This window comes from Pan troglodytes, chromosome 7, assembly GCF_028858775.2.
Source record: "Pan troglodytes isolate AG18354 chromosome 7, NHGRI_mPanTro3-v2.0_pri, whole genome shotgun sequence".
In the NCBI taxonomy this organism is placed as follows: domain Eukaryota; kingdom Metazoa; phylum Chordata; class Mammalia; order Primates; family Hominidae; genus Pan; species Pan troglodytes.
Genome location: NC_072405.2, coordinates 154061178 through 154080463, shown reverse-complemented (window position 1 = coordinate 154080463; position 19286 = coordinate 154061178). Strand labels below are relative to the sequence as shown.

At 56.6% G+C, this 19286-nt stretch overlaps 1 protein-coding gene across 2 annotated transcripts; it reads left to right on the top strand.

Moving 5' to 3' along the window:
• Positions 1 to 9255: 9255 nt before the first annotated feature.
• On the top strand, positions 9256 to 11567 carry CCDC166 (coiled-coil domain containing 166). Of its 2 annotated transcripts, XM_054657578.2 has the most exons (3): positions 9256 to 10484; positions 10581 to 11195; positions 11316 to 11567. In XM_054657578.2, exons 1-3 carry the CDS (start codon positions 10041 to 10043, stop codon positions 11454 to 11456), a joined length of 1200 nt encoding a protein of 399 aa, XP_054513553.1. In that variant the 5' UTR covers positions 9256 to 10040; the 3' UTR covers positions 11457 to 11567. The 2 variants fall into 2 exon arrangements, with proteins under 2 accessions (XP_054513553.1, XP_054513552.1); XM_054657577.2 differs by having other exon boundaries at positions 9378 to 10484; positions 10581 to 11567.
• The last annotated feature ends 7719 nt before the right edge of the window (positions 11568 to 19286 follow it).

Here is a 19286-nt window from a genome sequence, read left to right as displayed (position 1 = left end):
CAAACTCCTGGGGAGAGAGTCGGAGGCGGCTGGAAGGCCAGGAGGGGCTGTGCTCTGGGGCCCAAGAAGGCCGGTTTCTCTCCTGTCTGGAGAGATCTGTACCTGGGCAAGGGGATTGGACTGGAGGGCCCAGGCCACTCACCTGGAGGAGCGTGATTTCCCGGAATGTTCTCTGAAGAGACAGAAACACAGGTGTGTGGGTGGGTGGAGCAAGAAGGAAGCCCGTGTCCTGAGAGGACCCAAAGGAGCTGATGTCTGTCACCCAATGCCCACCAGACCAGGCGTGGCAAGGGGGCAGTGTTCCGAGACAGGCCAGAACATCTGCTATGACTGGGCTCCAGCTCCCACCTGAGCTTCCAGGCACCAGGGCAAGGGGCTGCCCCTCCCTGCCCCCATCCTCTCCCACGCTTCTCCCCACACACTCACCTGGGCATCTGTCTTATCCCTAAAAGCATCAAAGATTTTCTTGATGGCCACGACCTCACCAGTCCTCCGGTCCACTGCCTTTCACACAATGCCATAGGCCTGGGAAGGAGTGCCGTCACACAGGGCCAGCCCCTTCCCCCCATCCCCTGCCCACCCAGATTGTCCCTACAGACATGAGGCTTCTCCTTCCCATCCTGGGTCCCGAGAGGGGATGGGAGTGTGGGCTCCCGCAACTGCAGGCTGCCCTAGACTCCGACATCTTCCAGAGGAGGGGAGGTAGAGGGGAGGGAGGGTGAGAGCTGGCGAGGCCCTGGAGGAAAGGAGGCCACAGAGGGGAGCGTCTGGGCAGGAAATGAAGCTCGGGGATGCCCTACCATCCTTCCAGCAGCCCAGGCACTCTCCCTCCCTTTCTCTCGCACCCCATCCACCCCCAATCCCGTTGGCCCTACCTTCAGATTCCTCCAGAATCTAGCCCCTGCCACCGTCTCTTCTGCCCCCACCCTGGTCCCAGCCTCTGGCATCTCTCGCTGCGTGGCTACGCTAACCCCTTAACTCATCTCCGTCTGCCGCTCCCGTGCACACCCATGGTAGGTCCTCAGCATGGTAGGTGGGCCTTGTAAAGTGACACCAGCAGCTGCTACAGCTCCCAGCCTCAGCAACAGTAAAAACCAAAGTCTTGGAAGTTCCCCAAAGCTCCCACACGATTGGACCCTCACCACTCACCTGTCTCTCTCCATCTCCTATCCAGTCGCACATACACAACCCTGCACTGGGCCTACGCACTTACCGTCTGCACTGCCTGGAAGGCTCTTCCTCCCCTCCCCCATGGCACCCTCGAACACCCCCCCACACACCCACGCACACACACACAGGCTTACATGCTCACACACACACACACACAGATACACAAGGCTCTGCCCTTCACTCTGCGCCCACCCCATAACCGCTCAGGCCCTTCTCGGGCCTCGCCCCTGTGCTCCTGAGCCTGGGGTCCGCCCTTCCTCTCAGTGACCCAGGCGCGGGCCCAGCCTCCCCAGAGCGTCGTGTGCACCCGGGAAGCGGGCGACTGTGGGCGCGTGGGGAGTGGGGCGCCAGGATCCCTCTGCCTGAGGCCTCTGGGGGCCCTGGCTGTCACCTGCCTCCAGGAGCCAGGTTCCTGGGAGTCAGGATCGTGTTACCCCATGAGGAAACTGAGGCACGAAGGGGCTCCAGACCACCTCTCCCGCCTACGGAGGAGGCAGGACGCCAGTGTGTGACGGAACAGGCCTCCGAGGGGACCGGCCGCGCCCCGCAGGTCCTCTCTCCGCAGATCTGCCGCGCCCCTCGGAGCGCGGACGCACCCCCAGGCGCTCACCCCCTGCCCGAGCTGCCGCCTGAGTAGGTATCTCCGGACAATGCGAGGGTCCACTGCGGTGCACATGGCGGCCAGGACGCCCGCGGGGCCTTACTGTTGAGTCGGTTGCCGTGGGAACCGACGGCGGCCCGGCCCCGCCCCTCGGGGCGCCCCTCCCAACACCCCCCGCCCCCGGCAGGCCCCGGCTCCGCCCCACAGTGGGCCCACCCCACCTCCCCGCAGGCCCCTCCCCTCAACGCGCCCCGCCCACGTCCCCACCGGCCCCGGCCCCGCCCCACAGTGCGCCCCGCCCGCCTCCTCGCAGGACCACGCCCAGCCCAGCTGACTAAAGTAGAAACAAGAACTATCTGTTGTGGACTCTATAACTTGCAGAAGTAAAATGCATGACACCAATAGCAAAAAGTGAAGGGGGATAATGGAAATACACATTTATACTATTACAAAATAACATGAGAATATGTATTGTAAGGTTCTTAAGTTACACGTGAAGTATTAATAGTATATTATTATTTGGGCGGGACACGGTGGTTCACGCCTGTAATCCCAACACTTTGGGAGGCCGAGGCGGGCGGATCACCCGAGGTCAGGAGTTCAAGACCAGCCTGGCCAACGTGGTGAAACCCCGTCTCCACTAAAAATACAAAAATTAGCCGGGCGTGGCTAATGACTCAGGAATTGGAGACCAGCTTCGGCAACATAAAACCTCATTTCTATAAAAAAAAAAATAGGAAAATTAGCTGGGTGTGGTGACATGAGCCTGTTGTCCCAGCTACTTGGGAGGCTGAGGTAGGAGGATCGCTTGAGCCGGGAGGCAGAGGTTGCAGTGAGCCTGGATTGCGCCACTGCACTCCAGCCTGGGTGACAGAGCCAGACCCTGTCTCAAACAACAACCACAACACAAACTACTTGCTCAAAAAAATTCAGAAAAAGAAGGAAAAGGAACAAAGAAAAGATAAGACCAGTAGAAAACAAATAGCAGGGCTGGGCGCGGTGGCTCACACCTGTAATCCCAGCACTTTGGGAGGCCGAGGTGGGTGGATCACGAGATCAGGAGATCGAGACCATCCTGGCCAACATGGTGAAACCCCATCTCTATTAAAAATACAAAAAAATTAGCTGGGTGTGGTGGTGGGCGCCGTGGTGGGCGCCTATAGTCCCAGCTACTTGGGAAGCTGAGGCAGGAGAATCACTTGAACCCAGGAGGTGGAGGTTGCAGTGAGCTGAGATCGCGCCACTGAACTCCAGCCTGGCAACAAGAGCAAGACTCCTTCTCAGAAGAAAAAAAAAAAAAAAAAGGCTGGGCGTGATGGCGCACGCCTATAATCCCAGCACTTTGGGAGGCCGAGGCAGGTGGATCACCTGAAGTTGGAAGTTTGAGACTAGCCTGGCCAATATGGTGAAACCTTGTTTCCACTAAAAATACAAAAATTAGCTGGGCATGGTGGCGTGCACCTGTAATCCCAGCTACTAGGGAGGCTGAGGCAGGAGAATCGCTTGAACCCAGGATGCAGAGGTTGCAGTGAGCCGAGATTGCACCACTGCACTCCAGCCTGGGTGACAGACTGAGACTCCGTCTAAAAAAAAAAAAAAAAAAAAAAAAAGCAAAAAGCAAGATGGCTGACGTAAAACTTACCATTTTTTTTTTTAACTAAAAAGTAAACTTTAATGTCGAAAATGCAAACTTGGGGAAGACAGAAAAGATCACACACAAGGCTGTCACTTCACACTTGGAAGGTTGCATAGCGGCCGGGCAGAGGCGCTCCTCACTTCCCAGACAATGGGCAGCCAAAGTGCTGGGATTACAGGAGTGAGCCACCGCGCCCCATCCCTTTTTTTTTTTGAGACAGAGTCTCGCTCTGTCACCCAGGGTAGAGTGCAGTGGCGCCATCTCAGCTCACTGCCAGCTCCGCCTCCCAGGTTCACGCCATTCTCCTGTCTCAGCCTCCCAAGTAGCTGGGACTACAGGTGCCCGCCACCACGCCCGGCTAATTTTTTGTATTTTTAGTAGAGACCGGGTTTCACCGTGTTAGCCAGGATGGTCTCGATTTCCTGGCCTCGTGATCCACCCACCCCGGCCTGGGCACTATTTCAACCAAGTCCAACTTTCCCTTGTCCAAATATTCTTGCCGATATAAATTTTGTCAAGATTATTTTTTTCTCATCATTTGTTGGTCAAATATATTTGACAATAAGCCACAATTTTTTAATTATTTTATTTATTTATCTATTTATTGAGATGGAGTCTTGCTCTGTCACCCAGGCTGGAGTGCAGTGATACAATCTCAGCTCACTGCAACCTCTGCCTCCTGGGTTCAAGTGATTCTCCTGCCTCAGCCTCCTGAGTAGCTGAGATTACAAGCACCTGCAATCACATCCTGCTAATTTTTGTATTTTCAGTAGAGACGGGGTTTCACCATGTTGGCCAGGCTGGTCTCGAACTCCTGACCTCATGTGATCCACCTGCCTCGGCCTCCCAAAGTGCTGGGATTACAAGCGTGAGCCCTGTGCCCGGGCTAAGTCACAATAAGGTTTGTTGCATGCGGTTGTAACTTTCAGCTTTATTTTGGGTGCATTATTGACCTGGACCTTGCATTGAATTTTTAACCAATCCACGGGGAAATCATGGGTGGGGTCTGGGGAGAGGTCATCATCCAGAAGCCCCAGAGTCACAAGGGTGGGGCCCAGATCACAGCCCCTGGTGAAACAGTGTGGCTGGTGCCTCCTACTTCACACACACCCAGCATTCCGTAACCCAGGAAACCAAACTCCCCTGGCCCCCACCTCCCAAGCTGTCACAGGCCCCATGCATGGCCCCCGCCCTCTCCCATAAGGGCACCATCCGTGTGCTGTTGTGTGGGCCGAGATCCTACCTTGCCTCTGAGTGTCATAGTCTGAGAAGGTATCCCCGCCCTGTCCCCTCCAGTGTCACAGCCATGGCCCACCACCCATCCCATCTCATACACAGCCTCTCCCTGTCCTACTGGGGCTACCTGGTGGACTCCAAAATGGCCCTCTCCTCTCTCCTGCTTCAGATATGGGCTTACAGACTCAGATACTGTAGCTGAGGTACAGGTACAGGTACTCCAGGTCTCCCCTCTCTCCTGCTCTGGGTGTGGGCTACAGACCCAGGTACCCCAGCTCTCCCCTCTCTCCTGCTCCGGGTGTGGGCTATAGACCCAGGTACTCCAGGCCCATCCACCCTGGTCACTCCAGTCACTTACTTGAGCCCCTTCGGTGGGGACACATGCCAGTTGCGGATGTGGTTGTCTCTGAGATCGTGAATCTGGAGGCATGGACTCAGGAATGAGGGTCCCCAAGGAGGCGTGTCCTCAGCTGGGCACTCCTGATGGCTGCCTCTCAGGGATGTCTCTGGAGCTGGGTGCAGGTGTCATCATTGAAGCCTGTGTAGGGGCTCTGGACCCTGGGCACCCTCCTTTGGCCATCCTCTTCCTCACAGAGGTAGGTGACTCCCAAGGGGCCCCATGCAGGCCCACCTGGACCACACCCCAGCCCCCCACTGCCCTGGTTAGGGATGATCAGGAATGACCTGGTCAGGGCCTGCTGGATTGGGCCTCATGCTCATACCTGGAGAGGTGCGGCAGTGCAGCTATGGCCCTCGTGGTGCTGTGGATGGGGAGGGCAGAGCGCTTTCTCTGGGACAATCTTGGGTGTGGGAGCTGATGCATGTCACGGCCTGGGACTGGAGCTTCCATCTGGGACTGACCGAGAGCCTTGTGTGGATCTGGCCTGGGTTCTGAGGTACCTGGCCATGGGGGCAGGGTCTTTGTCTCAAACACCCTTGCCTAAGCCAGCCCCAGTGGGTGGGGGTGCAGGGAGGCCTCCCAGGGATATGGGGCAGAGGACAGGTTCAGGTTGGGCCCAGGGTGCTGAAACAAACAGGACTGGGGCCCCAGCACCTGACCCCAACCAAAGGATACACGGGGTGGGAAGCTCCACTGGGCCTCACTTGTGGTCAGTCGTCCCCTTTGCCCCCTTGGCTGTCACCACCAGCTCTGAGCTGCTGCACAAGGGACAAGGTGCACAGGGTGGAGCTGCCCCATGGGTCCTGGGCTCGCAAGTGGGCTCAGCCCATCCTCAACTCCACAGGTGGAGCTGGCCTTGCTGGGTGGGCGGGCAGCCCTGGCACATGCACCGGCCATGTCTGGTCCCGGGGCACAGGGCAGCTTGGGGGAGGGGACCCCACCAGAGGGAGTGCAGAGAAGTGGGAGGAACCCCCCACAGGTCCAAGTCACAGCCCCAGCAGTTCCAGGGGGCTTTGGACAACTCACCTTACCTCGGTTTCTCCATCTGTGAAATGGGAACAGAGGCTGCTGGGAGGGCTACACTCAGTGTGCCAGGCACACAGCCCCACCCCCGTGGCTACGCTCAGCGCAGGGCTCACCCCAGTCTCAGGAGATGAATCAGGCAGGACATGCAAAGCAGTAGGGGCGGGAAGACAGGGGCACGGTGGGCGGGGCCACCCGGGGAGCCTGTGGGAGCCCAGAAGCCCCAGGAGCAGACCCAAGGTGGCCCCGTGCTGCAGCCTTCAGGGTCCCCAGCAGGGCCCAGCATAAGGGGCTGGGGGGCAGGAGGGAGGCTGGCCTGGCTGCGGAGGGGTGGGAAGGGAGGCTGGCCTGGCTGTGGTAAGGGTGGGGAGGAAGGAGGCTGGCCCAGCTGTGGTGGGGAGGAGGGAGGCTGGCCCGGCTTTGGGGCGGTGGGGCAGGCAGTGAAATGAGGGAGGCTGGCCCAGCTGTGGTGGGGAGGACGGAAGCTGGCCCGGCTTCGGGGCGGTGGGGAGGGTGGTGAAAGGAGGGAGGCTGGCCCAGCTGTGGGCGGGGAGGGCCTCACAGGGAGCAGACAGTGCCCCTCTTCCCAGGGCCTTTCCAGTTTGCCAGCCTGTATCTGAGGGGGGTGAGACTGCAGGTCCTGGGGGGACAAAGACCACCACGCCACTTGAGGAGGGGGCCGAGAAGACCCCCGAGGGTGGGAGGTGTGTCACAGGAAGTGAGTTCTGTCCCCATGGACGGTGCAGGACCTGGTGAACCCCAGAGACTGCCTGCCTTCCTAACACAATGAGAGAAAAGCCTGGGGGATCCTGGGGAGGCATCTGAGCCCGCCCCCAAGGCCAGGCTCTCCCCACTTCCCCGCGAAGAATCGCCCCATGCAGCGCGGCCCCCCAGCAGAAACCAGGTCTCCTCCTGCCCCTCATCCCCGTTGGTCAGAGGCACAGCTGGGCAGCTGGTAGCCAGACCCGGGTCAGGGCAGAAGTTAAAGCGCTGGGCTGGGCAGAGGCCTGGGGGGGTGGGGGTGTGGTTGCAGGGACAGGAGTGTCCGGACTAGACTAGGGCTGGGGTCGGGGCTCCCCCAACTATTCCATGGAGTTGGTGGGCGAGGCAGGGGTTGCAGAAGTGGGAAGAAGAAAGCCTCCAGGGCTCCTCGACAGAGGAAAGCAGGAGGCCCCAGATCTCTCTGTGAGGAGGCATTGGTGAGATTTAAAGCAAAGAAGAATCAAGAAACCCACAGGCAGGGATGACTTAAAACTTAAAAACCTTACCTCACCAGGGATTTAAAGGCCAAGAGCAACCGAGACCCTCCAGTGGCAGATGCGCGGGTGCAGTGGGGCTGGGAGTAGGGGAAAGAGCAGTCCAGACCCCGGACATGGCGTGGCCTGGGATGGTACGGGGTCTGAGACTGTGGGGGACCCGACTGGCCCATGTGAGCAGGCCTCTGCCTATTGCTGCCTCAGTTTCTCAATCTGTCAAATGGGGACAGTGACCCCACACAAGGCCTGAGGGTAGCAGGGTGGAGAGCACTGGGGTGTGGCCATGGCAAGGAACCAGAAGAGGCAACGCTGGGCATTAAGCGCCCCTACATATGAGCCTGCCCCCCACCCCAGATGAGTCCCTGCTGCAGTTGAGCCCCTGCTGCAGGGATGCAGGGATGCAGGGTCATGTTTTTCTCATGATTCTATGTGGTCTTTTCCCAATTTTCTGTGACAGGTGAGGCACCATTTTCATATTAAAAGCCCATATATTAAAGCCAACATTCAGATGCAGTTTAGTTTATAAGTCAATGTCCTCTTACAATGTTAATGCTTTGTTTGGTAGTTTGTGTCCTCTTATTTTTACTTATAAAATACTTTTTTCTGTTTGAGACAGAGTCTCGCTCTGTCGCCCAGGCTGGAGTGCAGTGGCGCAACCTTGGCTCACTGCAAGCTCCGCCTCTCGGGTTCACGCCGTTCTCCTGCCTCAGCCTCCCAAGTAGCTGGGACTACAGGCACCTGCCACCACGCCCAGCTAATTTTTTGTATTTTTAGTAGAGACAGGGTTTCATCGTGTTGGCCAGGATGGTCTGGATCTCCTGACGTGATCTGCCTGCCTCAGCCTCCCAAAGTGCTGGGATTACAGGCGTGAGCCACTGCGCCCAGCCTAAAATACATTTTTTTACAAGGAGTAAAATGCCTCAATCGTGTTCTTAATTTTAAAAGGCTCTGCTGCACCTTTCAGGCAGGTTGGCTGATGAGAGCAAGCCCAGCCATGTCCGTGAGCCACCAGACGACCTCCACCACAAACCTCTGTGCAAATGTGGTTTTCTAAATTGTGTCCCTCACAAAGATCCTCAAATCTGCCCACATCCCAGCAAATGTGGACAAACTGGGCAGAAACTCAACTCTATGATGACAGGACACAAAATAGGGGTCGATTTAAGTTGTGTGTCAAAGGCTGCTGGACACACTGTTCCTGAGGCATCTAACAGAACGGGAGCTGGGGACCGCTGGTCTAGACGGAGGCAAATCTTACAGGACCAACAGGTGGTGATGCCTGCTGTGCAGTAATGACCAATACATCAAGACAGCAGAGTTTGCAGCAGAGAAAGTGTCATGATCCCTGGACACCGAGTGAGGAGATGGGAGGGACCTTCAAATCCGTCTCCCTGAGTTCTGGGCTGGGGTTTTTAAAGGGATTGTGGCGGGTGACGGACTGTGAAATGGGGTCATCAATCAGCCGGGGAAAGGGGGTGAAGTCCTCAGGATGTGTACCCTGCGTTCTTTGGCACATTACCTCCTCGTGGGGTGCTTCAGACCAGCTGGGTCAGTCGCTTCATGGGTGTGCAGGACCTGTCAAATAGAAAACCTCACATTTTACTATGTTTAAGTTGTTACCTATAGAGCAGTTATGGGGACCTCTCATCTTGTGACAGGGTCTGTGTGATTCTGGGGCCACAGGCACCAAACAGCTCTGAGGAAGGAGTTGGGAGGCAGGCTGACCTCACAATGAATGCTGAGCGAGCTGCAAGCTGGGTTTGTTTTCCTTTCTCGCCTCCCTTCTTCCCTGATTAATAAAGTCTATAGGAATGGTTTCAATAATGATGTTGTGTCCACAAAGTCAACAGAAAAGGAGAAAAAGCCAGCCCCTTTTGGATCCCTATGCCCTCCAGCCATCCGGGCACACGGGGAAGGGAAGCTACCCAGCTGCAGAGCCGCGGATGAGCTGAGCGGGTGCCGCACGCGCGCGCTTAGGACCTTCAGAGAGAAACGCTCTCCAGGCGCCCAGTGGACTCCATACTTCAGGAACCCCAATTCCCACGGGGGCCTCACCGAAGGAATCACGAAATGCTCAGGGAAAGCAAGGGTCCCTGAAGAGGCGAATGCTCCAGGGAAGCGCTCCCTCCTGACAACACAGAGATTTCACTCGGGAAACGGGGGGGAACGTGGTGAAGCTCCTCTTCAAGTGGGGGACAACCCGGGAGAAGGCCCATTGCTGAACCGAAGGCGAAGGGCGCTTCTGGGGTCTGCGAGATTCAGAAGCACGTCCGGAGTCCGTCTGAAGCCCAGTTTTGTCAGCTCAGGCCCTATCTCTGGGGGCACATTCACAAGCAGTCACGGGCGACTTAAGATGAGAGAGTTGTGCGGAATGAAGGAGTCGGCCATCGCCAGAGTAACGGGGTGGGGGTGGGAGAGGACGACTAAGTTCTGTCTCCATAGAGACCGTGCCCGCCGAGCAGCAACATTACTAATGTTAGGCGCACCCAGACGGACAGCAAAGGTCCAGCGGGAGCCCACGAGTGAAGGTTGGCAAAGCTGCCCTGACCCGCGACCCAAAGCCCCGATCCGCCTCCCCAAAAGCCTCGTGACCCTGAGGCGCGTCCCACCTCTGGGCCTGGCGCCTAGAATATTTAGGCCAGGTAAGAGGAAGGGCTAAATTGGGGAAGGGGCCGGGGTCGCTGCCCTCACAAGTCCTGGTGGTCCAGGCACCAACCCATGGCGCCCAAGAAAAAGCGCGGGCCGAGCGCAGGGAGCCAGCCAGGTGGTGCGGCGGCCGCGGGTGCCGAGCAGCCGCTATCGGAGCGCGCGCAGTACCTGCAACGCGAACACGCGCTGCTCTCGGAGCAGCTGGACACCTGCGAGGAGAGCGTTGACCAGGTGCTGCGAGAGAACGCCTTCCTGGAGCGCGAGGCGCTGCGCCTGCGCGAGGAGAACCGGCTCTACGCCAGCTACGTGAGCGCGCGCGCCCAGCGCTGCGCCAAAGCCATCGTCCGGCTGGACGAGCAGAACCGCGTGGACCTAGCGCAGATCCACTGGCAGCGGGCGGAACTGGCCTCGCTCTACCACGGGCGCGAGGACGGGGTGCGCGCGCAGCTGTCGGAGATGGAGGCGCGCGCGGCACAGATGGCACAGCAGGTGCAAGAGCTGCAGCCCTACAAGGCCAGTGAGCCCGCCCGCGGCCGGGGTGAGGCGGGGCGGGGCTGGTGGCCGGGCCGGGGGCGGGGTGGGGGTGAGCTGACGGCGCCCCCGCCGCAGGTGCTGCAGCTGGAGCAGCTGGCCCGGATCCGGGCGCTGGAGCGCGAGCTGCTGCATATGCGCGTGGAGCACACGCAGCTGCTCCACCGCGTGAAGCGGCGCTTCCTGGAGGACAAGGCGGCCTTCGAGCGCGAGGCGCGTCAGCGCGTGCAGTCCCTGGCGCGGCGCGCGGAGCGGGAGGCGGCGCGCGCGCTTGTGGCGCACACGCAGGCCATCAAAGCGGACAACGGACGCCTGCGGCAGGAGCTGCTGCTGCTGCTCCGCCGGACCCAGCTGCTGCACCACACGCGGCGCCAGCTGCTGGAACAGCGCGAGCAGCTGCGCCGCGAGCACGAGGACACGCGGGACCTGGCGCGTGTGCACGGCTGGCTGCGCAGGGGCCCCGGAGGCCCGCCGCTCTGGGAGCGGCCGGCCTTCTCCCAGCCCACCTCGCGCCCCGGGTCATTAGCCGCCCCCATAAGCCCGTCGCGCGCGGCCTCCCAGACCCCGTCTGTGGTACCGTCGCGCGCGGCCTCCCGGGCCTCGTCCGTGGTCCCGTCGCGCGAGGCTTCCCGGGTCCCCTCGTTGGTGCTATCGAGCATGGACTCCAGGGTCCCATCGCTGGCCACTTCAAAGGTGGGATCCCGGATGCCATCCCTGACCGCGTCGCGCGCAGGCTCCCGGGCCCTGCCGCTGGTGCAGTCACTCGAGGGCTCTGGGATCTCTTCGGGGTCCTCACTGAGGGTGTCCTCACAGGACACTCTCCGCTCTACGAAGTCTGGCCCCAAGCTTCGCTCTGGCCTGTCCCGGGATCGGGATCCGGCTCTTCTCCCCCCACAGTCGGAGGACAGCGTGATCGCTGAAGCTGCGGCAGAAGCCTCCCCGGGTAGAGCCTGAACCTGCAGAGAGTGAGGCCCGGGAGGCCCTAGTGTGGGCGAGTCAGGCGCGCAGGGCGCTTACGGGGATAATGCAATGGTTAATAAAGGCGTGGCCCCCAGGCGGCTCTGACACCCGCGTGCATGCTCTAGCATTTCCGGCCGGCCACTCATTCGTGCGTCCAATTTCCAAGCTGCAAGAGAGCTCAGCGCCTGCTTTCCCTGAATGCCCTTTGGGACCCCGCATCCCTGCCCTCAGTGGGGCCCTACCGCGAGCCGGCAGGCTCAGAGCAAGCCCGGGCACTGGCGGGCGCGGACGTGCGACGAAGCAGCAGCTGGCAGCTGGGCCGCTACGGTGAGGCCCGGGGGAAAAGCGTAGACTTTGTTCTCCGCGCCAAGGGGGTGTCTTATGTTCAACCTACTGGGAGTTTTTCAGTAATTTTAAAACTTTGATATACTTTCCAACTTAGAGAAAGTTGCAAAAATAGCACAGGGACCGCCATGGACCCTTTATCCGGATGCCCGGCCGCTGACGCTGCCCGTGAATTTGGTCCGTGTGTATCGCTGTGCACGCGCGTTGCTTCGGAACCGTTTGAGATGCGGTTGGAGACGCTGGCCCCGGAGCCCCGAAGTACTTTCGTGTGTATTTCCTGAACAGAGGGATGTTCTCCTACGATGCTTTAGTGCAGTGATCAGAACCAGGGCATTTACTGTGGAGGAATATTATCCCCATCATCGCTCACATCACAACTTTGTCACCCGTCCCAAGTGTTTCTGTAGCTGTCCCCATCTTCCAGGGTCACGTGTTGCATTTAGTTGTCGCGTCTGGATGTGTACAGGCGGTTATTAAAATGCCCCTCCGTGGAGGGTCAGCTCTCCGGGCTGCGCGGGACGCCCGCCCAGCTCGCGCTCAACCTGCATCGTGGCCGCGACGCGACCAGCGAGTGCCCGCGGCTAGAGCGGCGCCGCGCTTCCGGTTCGGGAGGCGGGGGTTCCGGGGGTGCGTGGAGGCGGCTGCGGCTCTGCGGGTTGGTGGTGGCCTCCTTTGCCCCTTGTCCCGCGGGCCGGCTCCTCCCTCTGAGCAGGTCTGTGGCGCTCAGCCCGGGCTTCCCTCTCCCCGGGGCCCTGAGTTCCCTTGTTGGGGTCTCAAGTGGGTGCCCCCAGTCCCCCCCAGCACCTCCCGGGGCCTGGCCCTGGTGCTCCTCCCAGGAGCTTGAGGACCCCCAGGGACCAGGGTGGGCCCACCTGAGCCATCTCTGTCCCCTCACGAGGAGCTGCCAACGCTGGGGCTCTGCGCCCGAAGCGGGCGGGCAGGGAGGTGGGTGCAGCTGCTGCGAGGCGGGCAGCTTCCCCGGCTTGCAGGGCCCCGTGCACCTCCCTACACACAGGGTCTGTGTAGCTGGGTTGTCGCTGTGCGTGTAGCTTTTTGGAGCAAGGGTGTCTGGCCCTGGGGCAAGAACTGTGTTGGGGAGAGGGACAGCTGGGCCCTAGAAAAAGTATAGGGAGCCCACTCACTCAGCCAGTCTGGAAGGTTGGTTCTTTGTGAATAAAGATCCAAACGTTAAAGTAAAACACACCTGTAAGTGGATAAATCTAGGACACTGACGACACCAAAAGCCTCTAAGAATGAGCAACAGGAGCTCCCATTCATTGCTGGTGGGAAGGCAAAATGGCACAGCCACTGGGGAAGACAAGTTTGGCAGGTTCTAAACGTACTCTCACTGTACCATCCACAACAGTGCTCCTTGGCATTCGCCGAAAGGAGTTGAACATTTGTGTCCATATAAAAACCCACATATGGAGTTAGCTGGGTGTGGTGGTGCACACCTGTAATCCCAGCTACTAGGGAGGCTGAGGCACAAGAATTGCTTGAACCCGGGAAGCGGAGGTTGCAGTGAGCTGACATCTGCCACTACACTCCAGCCTGGGCAACAGAGCAAGACTCTATCTCCAAAAAAACAAACAAATATCCCACACATGGATGTTTATAGAAGCTTTATTAATAATGGCCAAAACTCAAGCGGCCAGGATGTCCTTCAATAGGTGAATGGATAAACTCTGGTCCATCCAGACAATGGAATATTATTCGGCACTGAAAAGAAACCAGCTGTCAAGCCATAAAAAGACACAGAGAAAATTTAAGTGCACATTGCTAAGTGAAAGAAGCTGGTCTGAAAAGGCAGCATGCTGTATGATTCCAACTGCAACATTCTGGAAAAGGCAAAACGGGGGGGGGGGGGGACAATAAAAGGACCAGTGGTTGCCAGGGGTTGGGGGAGGATGGGGTGAAAAGGTGAAGAAGGAGTATTTTTAGGGCAGCGGAACTACCCCATACAATACTACAATTGTGCAAACATGGTTTTTCCAAACCATGGATCTACAACACCAAGAGTGAAGCCCTAATGTGAACCATGGGTGTTAGTTAAAAGTCACATATCAATATTGCCTGTCAGTCACAGAAGATGAGCCACACTAAGGCAAGATGTTAATAATAGGGGAAAGTGGCCGGGTGCGGTGGCTCACGCCTGTAATCCCAGGACTTCAGGAGGCCGAGGTGGGCGGATCACCTGAGGTCAGGAGTTCAAGACCAGTCTGGCCAACATGGTGAAAACCCATCTCTATTAAAAATACAAAAATTAGCCTGGTGTGGTGGTGGGCACCTGTAATTTCAGCTACTCGGGAGGCAGAGGCAGGAGAATTGCTTGAAGCTGGAGGTGGAGGTTGCAATGAGCCAAGATCGCACCACTGCCCTCCAGCCTGGGTAACAGAGTGAGACTATGTCTCAAAATAATAATAATAATAATAATAATAATAATAATAATAATGGAAAGTGCCTGTGAAGGGGTATTATGGGATCTCTGTACTCTATGATCAATTTTTCAGTAAACCTAAAACTGCCCTAAAGATATAGTCTGTTAACTTTTTTTAAAAGTAGAAACATTAAGTATTGGAAGTAAATTTGGAAATAATTTGAAGACGTGGAAAGCATTTTCTAAAAAAGAAAACCCAAGGCCAGGCGTGGTGGCTCACGCCTGTAATCCCAGCACTTTGGGAGGCCAAGGAGGGTGGATTACTTGAGGCCAGGAGTTCAAGACCAGCCTGGCAAACATGGCAAAACCCCATCTCTATTTTAAAAAAAACAAAAATGTTAGCTGGGCGTGGTGGCACATGCCTGTAATCCCAGCTGTAATTGGGAGGCTGAGACAGGAGAATCACTTGAACCCAGGAGGTGGAGCTTGCAGTGAGCCAAGATCGCGCCACTGTACTCCAGCCTGGGAGACAGAGTGAGACTCTGTCTCAAAATAAAATAAAATTAAAAAATAGAAAAGAAAAGAAAACTCAGGGGCATAAAAGATTTTCTGTGAAGACAGGAAATCAGTGTGAAAAACTTACAGTAAACTACACCATAAATTGGAAGACAAATGACAATCTTGGCAAAAATATTTACAACAAATAAAACAGACGAAGGACAACTCTATAAGGAGCTATAAGAAAAGACCCAACAACCAACCAGAAAACACAGGAAACGACTCAAACACCAAAGACCCAACAACCAACCAGAAAACACAGGAAACAACTCGAACACCAAAGACCCAACAGCCAACCAGAAAACACAGGCAAATGACTCGAACACCAAAGACCCACCAACCAACCAGAAAACACAAGAAACGACTTGAACACCTAAGACCCAACAACCAACCAGAAAACACAGGCAATGACTTGAACACTAAAGAAGTACAAATGCCGATGCATGTCCCCAACAACCAACCAGAAAACACAGGCAAACGACTCGAACACCAAAGACCCAACAACCAACCAGAAGACACAGGCGAACGACTTGAACACCAAAGACCCAACAACCAACCAGAAGACACAGGCGAACGACTTGAACACCAAAGACCCAACAACCAACCAGAAGACACAGGCGAACGACTTGAACACCAAAGACCCAACAACCAACCAGAAGACACAGGAAACGACTCGAACACCAAAGAAGTACAAATGCCGACGCGTGTCTGAAGAGAGCCATGCTGCCCAGGAAACGGGGAGGGGCAAGTCAAGCCAGTGCCAGGATGAGGAAGACCCAGAGTAAGGGGCTGTGGAGGGCACCCGTGTCATTGCAGAGCCTGGGAGTGTGGAACGCTCCTGATTTTGTTGGCTGGCTGCTGCTATTAAATCTAAAACAGCCCTGCTCTTTGACTCAGCAGATCAACCTCTAGGAATCCATTGTGTACCTTTGTTGTGGGTTGCAGAGTCCCCTGAAAAATTTACGTTCAAGCCCTAACCCCCAGTACCTCAGAACATGACTGTATTTGGAGATAAGGTTGTTGCAGATGTCATTAGCTGGGGTCATGCGGGTAGGCCCTAATCCAATGTAACTGGTGTCCTTATGAGAAGCTGGTCACATGAAGACAGAGACACAGGGAGAACGGGTGTGCCAACAGAGGCAGAGATTGGAGTGATTTTCTACATGCCAAGAACTGCCAGGAACTGCTGGCAACACTCAAAACTGGAAGAAGCAAGGGAGGATCCTTCCCCTACAGGTTTCAGAGGGAGCACAGCCCTGCTGATGCCTGGATTTTGGACATCAGGCCCCCAGAACTGAGAGAATTCATTTCTGTTGTCTGAAGCCACCTGGTCTGGGGTGTCCTGTTACAGCAGCTGCAGGAACCTGGCAAGGCCCAGGTGCACACAGACGCAAGAGCGGGGATACAGGCACGTGTGCACACAGATGTAAGAGCAAAGACATTCACTGCGGCGGAATTCACAGCACCAAAACGCTGGGATTGCAGGCTGTGTCCTTCCACAGGACACATTCATGGGACAGCATGCGGTTGCTGGAAAGAGCGCACACAGACGGAATGAAGAAGCACATGCGGGGCGCACAGGACGACTCCACACGATGAGGAGCACACACACGCAGGTTTGTGCCTACACACAAACCTACACAGGTGTTGGACAAGTATTTGTTGTGTCAACCTAAAAAGAAACTCAAGAGACAAGCTCTCCAAATAAGCGAGTTGATTTGAGAATTGCAGAGAATTGCAATTCGGGGTATTTGGCAGGCTGTAGGTGTATCCAGGGGAGTTGGGGAAAAGGGGAATGTTAAAAACAAAAAGGGCCAGGTGCCGTGGCTCACGCCTGTAATCCCAGCACTTTGGGAGGCCGAGGCGGGTGGATCACCTGAGGTCAGAAGTTCAAGACCAGCCTGGCCAACATGGAGAAACCCAGTCACTACTAAAAATACAAAAATTAGCTGGGTGTGGTGGCTTGCGCCTGTAATCCCAGGTACTTGGGAGGCTGGGGCAAGAGAATCGCTTGAACTCAGGAGGCGGAAGTTGCAGTGAGCCGAGATTGCACCACTGCACTCCAGCCTGGGAGACAGAGCGAGACTCCATCTCAAAAACAACAACAACAAAAACAAGAACAAAAAAGAAGCCCACATAAGCTGTTTTCAAAGCCAAGGGTCTTTTACAGGAGTCTGTTACAGGAGCTGGAATTAGTGCGTGGGCTGAGACAGTCACTGCTGGGCAAGCGTCCGTCTGGGGTAGGCAACCCTGAGGGCGCCCTGTGGGTCCTGGAACCATCTCCGTGCAGGAGTGTCTTGGGCTGCGTCCTGTCACAGGCCTCTGTATCTGAGGACTTCAGGGCTACCCCGACTCCATGTTGGTAGTGGCAGCTTTCACAGTGGACACACTCCACCATCAGGAGAGCTCATTCCACAGGAGTAGGGGCAGTAAGGGGGCTTTACCCTTTGTGCTGTATTTCCTGGAGAGCAGAAGGCCTGTGTGAATCGTAACTCGGAATAAACTTCACTAAAATAACGTGCACTTAGCTCTCTTTTGTAGACAAAAGTTGCCTGATGTATTGGCCAAGGGAACCCCAACTGCATTCCACCCCTTCTGGCAAGAGAACATCTCTCTCCACATCAGACCAATCAGACCCCCCGGGGATCCACGGCGAGGGGATTTGGCTGTGTATGGACAGGACAGGGCAGAACTCGAGCAAGGAAGAGGACATGAGCCTGGGTGTTCTGGGCCCCAAGTGGAAGGTCTGATCCGCTGTGCTGTGGGGCCAGACACCCAGGGCCAACCCCGGGCCACTCAGCAGGGGGTTTGCTGTGGGGAGCTTGTGCAGAGAGAGGCGAGTTCCGTGCAGGCGTGGCAGGGCTTGTGTGGGGGTCTGCAGCTGGATGGTCCTTGAGAGAGGAGCCACGGGGCCGGGCGTTAGCACCCCTCCAGCTACTAGTTCCTGGATGTGGCCCCAGGAAGGGGCATAACCTTGGAACAAACATCCACGTCAGCGAAGGTCAAAGCAAAGGTGGCGGCCCCTGAGGGCTGTGGCCAGCAACACTCAGCAGCTACCAGGAGGGGCAGCCGAAGGGGGATTGGAGAAGTGCATTTTCAGCCTCCCGAGTAGCTGGGACAACAGGCGTCCACCACCACCCCTGGCTAATTTTTGTATTTTTAGTAGAGATGGGGTTTTACCATGTTTGCTAGGCTGGTCTCAAGCTCCTGACCTCAAGTGATCCGCTTGCCTCAGCCTCCCAAAGTGCTGGGATTACAGGCATGAGACACCACGCCCAGCCTAGGGCTGGATTTTATCTATGGGATTAAAGGGAAAAATGGAATCAGGAAAAGAGTAGGACTAGGTCTGCATCTGCACGCTGAATAGATTTGGCCAGGAGAACCTGCCCTGAAGAACAAGGCAGAAGCCATCAGTTTGGTTGAGTTGCCACAAAAGACTTGGTGTATTTCCCTTCAGACATCTCTCCTCTCCCAACCTGTAAGTCATCTGAGAGGGTCACTCCCTGTCTCTCGTCACATGTCCAGGTGACAGACCTCAGGCCCCTTTAGGAAATCCTTAGATGCTCAGGCATGCGGCTCCAGGGCCGCGGCCAGCCGAGTTGCTGAGTAAACCCCAAGGAAGGTGATGGGCGATGGAGACCGTGTCCTACTGCTCGGCGGCCGCCGTACAGCCCACCACAGCTCCCCGGCTGCTGGATCCACCCGACATCTGTTCAGCAGTGTCCAAATATTGAAATTTTAACTAGTCACTCACTTTCCTTATTCCTTTTCAAATAAATTGTTTCCGCCCTTTCCCCTCTTTGCATGGTGGTTTTGTCATCTCCCACATCCGGAGTTGCAAAAAGGCCCTGAGGCGGCTGGGCACAGTGGCTCATCCCTGTAATTCCAGCACTTTGCGAGGCCGAGACGGGTGGATCACGAGGTCAGGAGTTCAAGACCAGCCTGGCCGAGATGGTGAAACCCCGTCTCTACTAAAAACACAAAAATTAGCTGGGCGTGGTGGCGGGTGCCTGTAATCCCAGCTACTTGGGAGGCTGAGGCAGAGAACTGCTTGAACATGGACATGGTGGTCGTGGTCCCCGGTGGAGACACTGCAGCTGGAGGTGGGGTGAGTGGACTGAGCACCTTTGAAGTAGTGTGATCAGAAGACGAGGCTGGCCGACCCCTCTGTGGAAAGGACACAGCCCTCCAGCTGTGGCAATGGGTGTGCAGGCCACAGGCTCACCTGTCCTAAGGCGGGGCTGCTCTGCCTTTGTTTGGATTGTGTGTGGTATCATGGTTCTCCTGCAGTCAGGCTGCCACACTTCCTAAGTGTGCACGTGTGGGGAGGGGAGGAGTGGGGAGTGTGAGTGATTCTGGGTGCTCAGGTGCATGACAGCTGGTCTCCCCTCATGGAGTTACCACTGTAACCGGACTCCAGGCTTCCACCATCGGCCCTCGAATTTTACATAGGATGGTTGGCCCCGGGAAAAGGAGCCTCTGAAGTTTTAAAATCCAATATGGCTCCAACATTAAGCTCACACTGGGGACCAGCTCAAAACCCA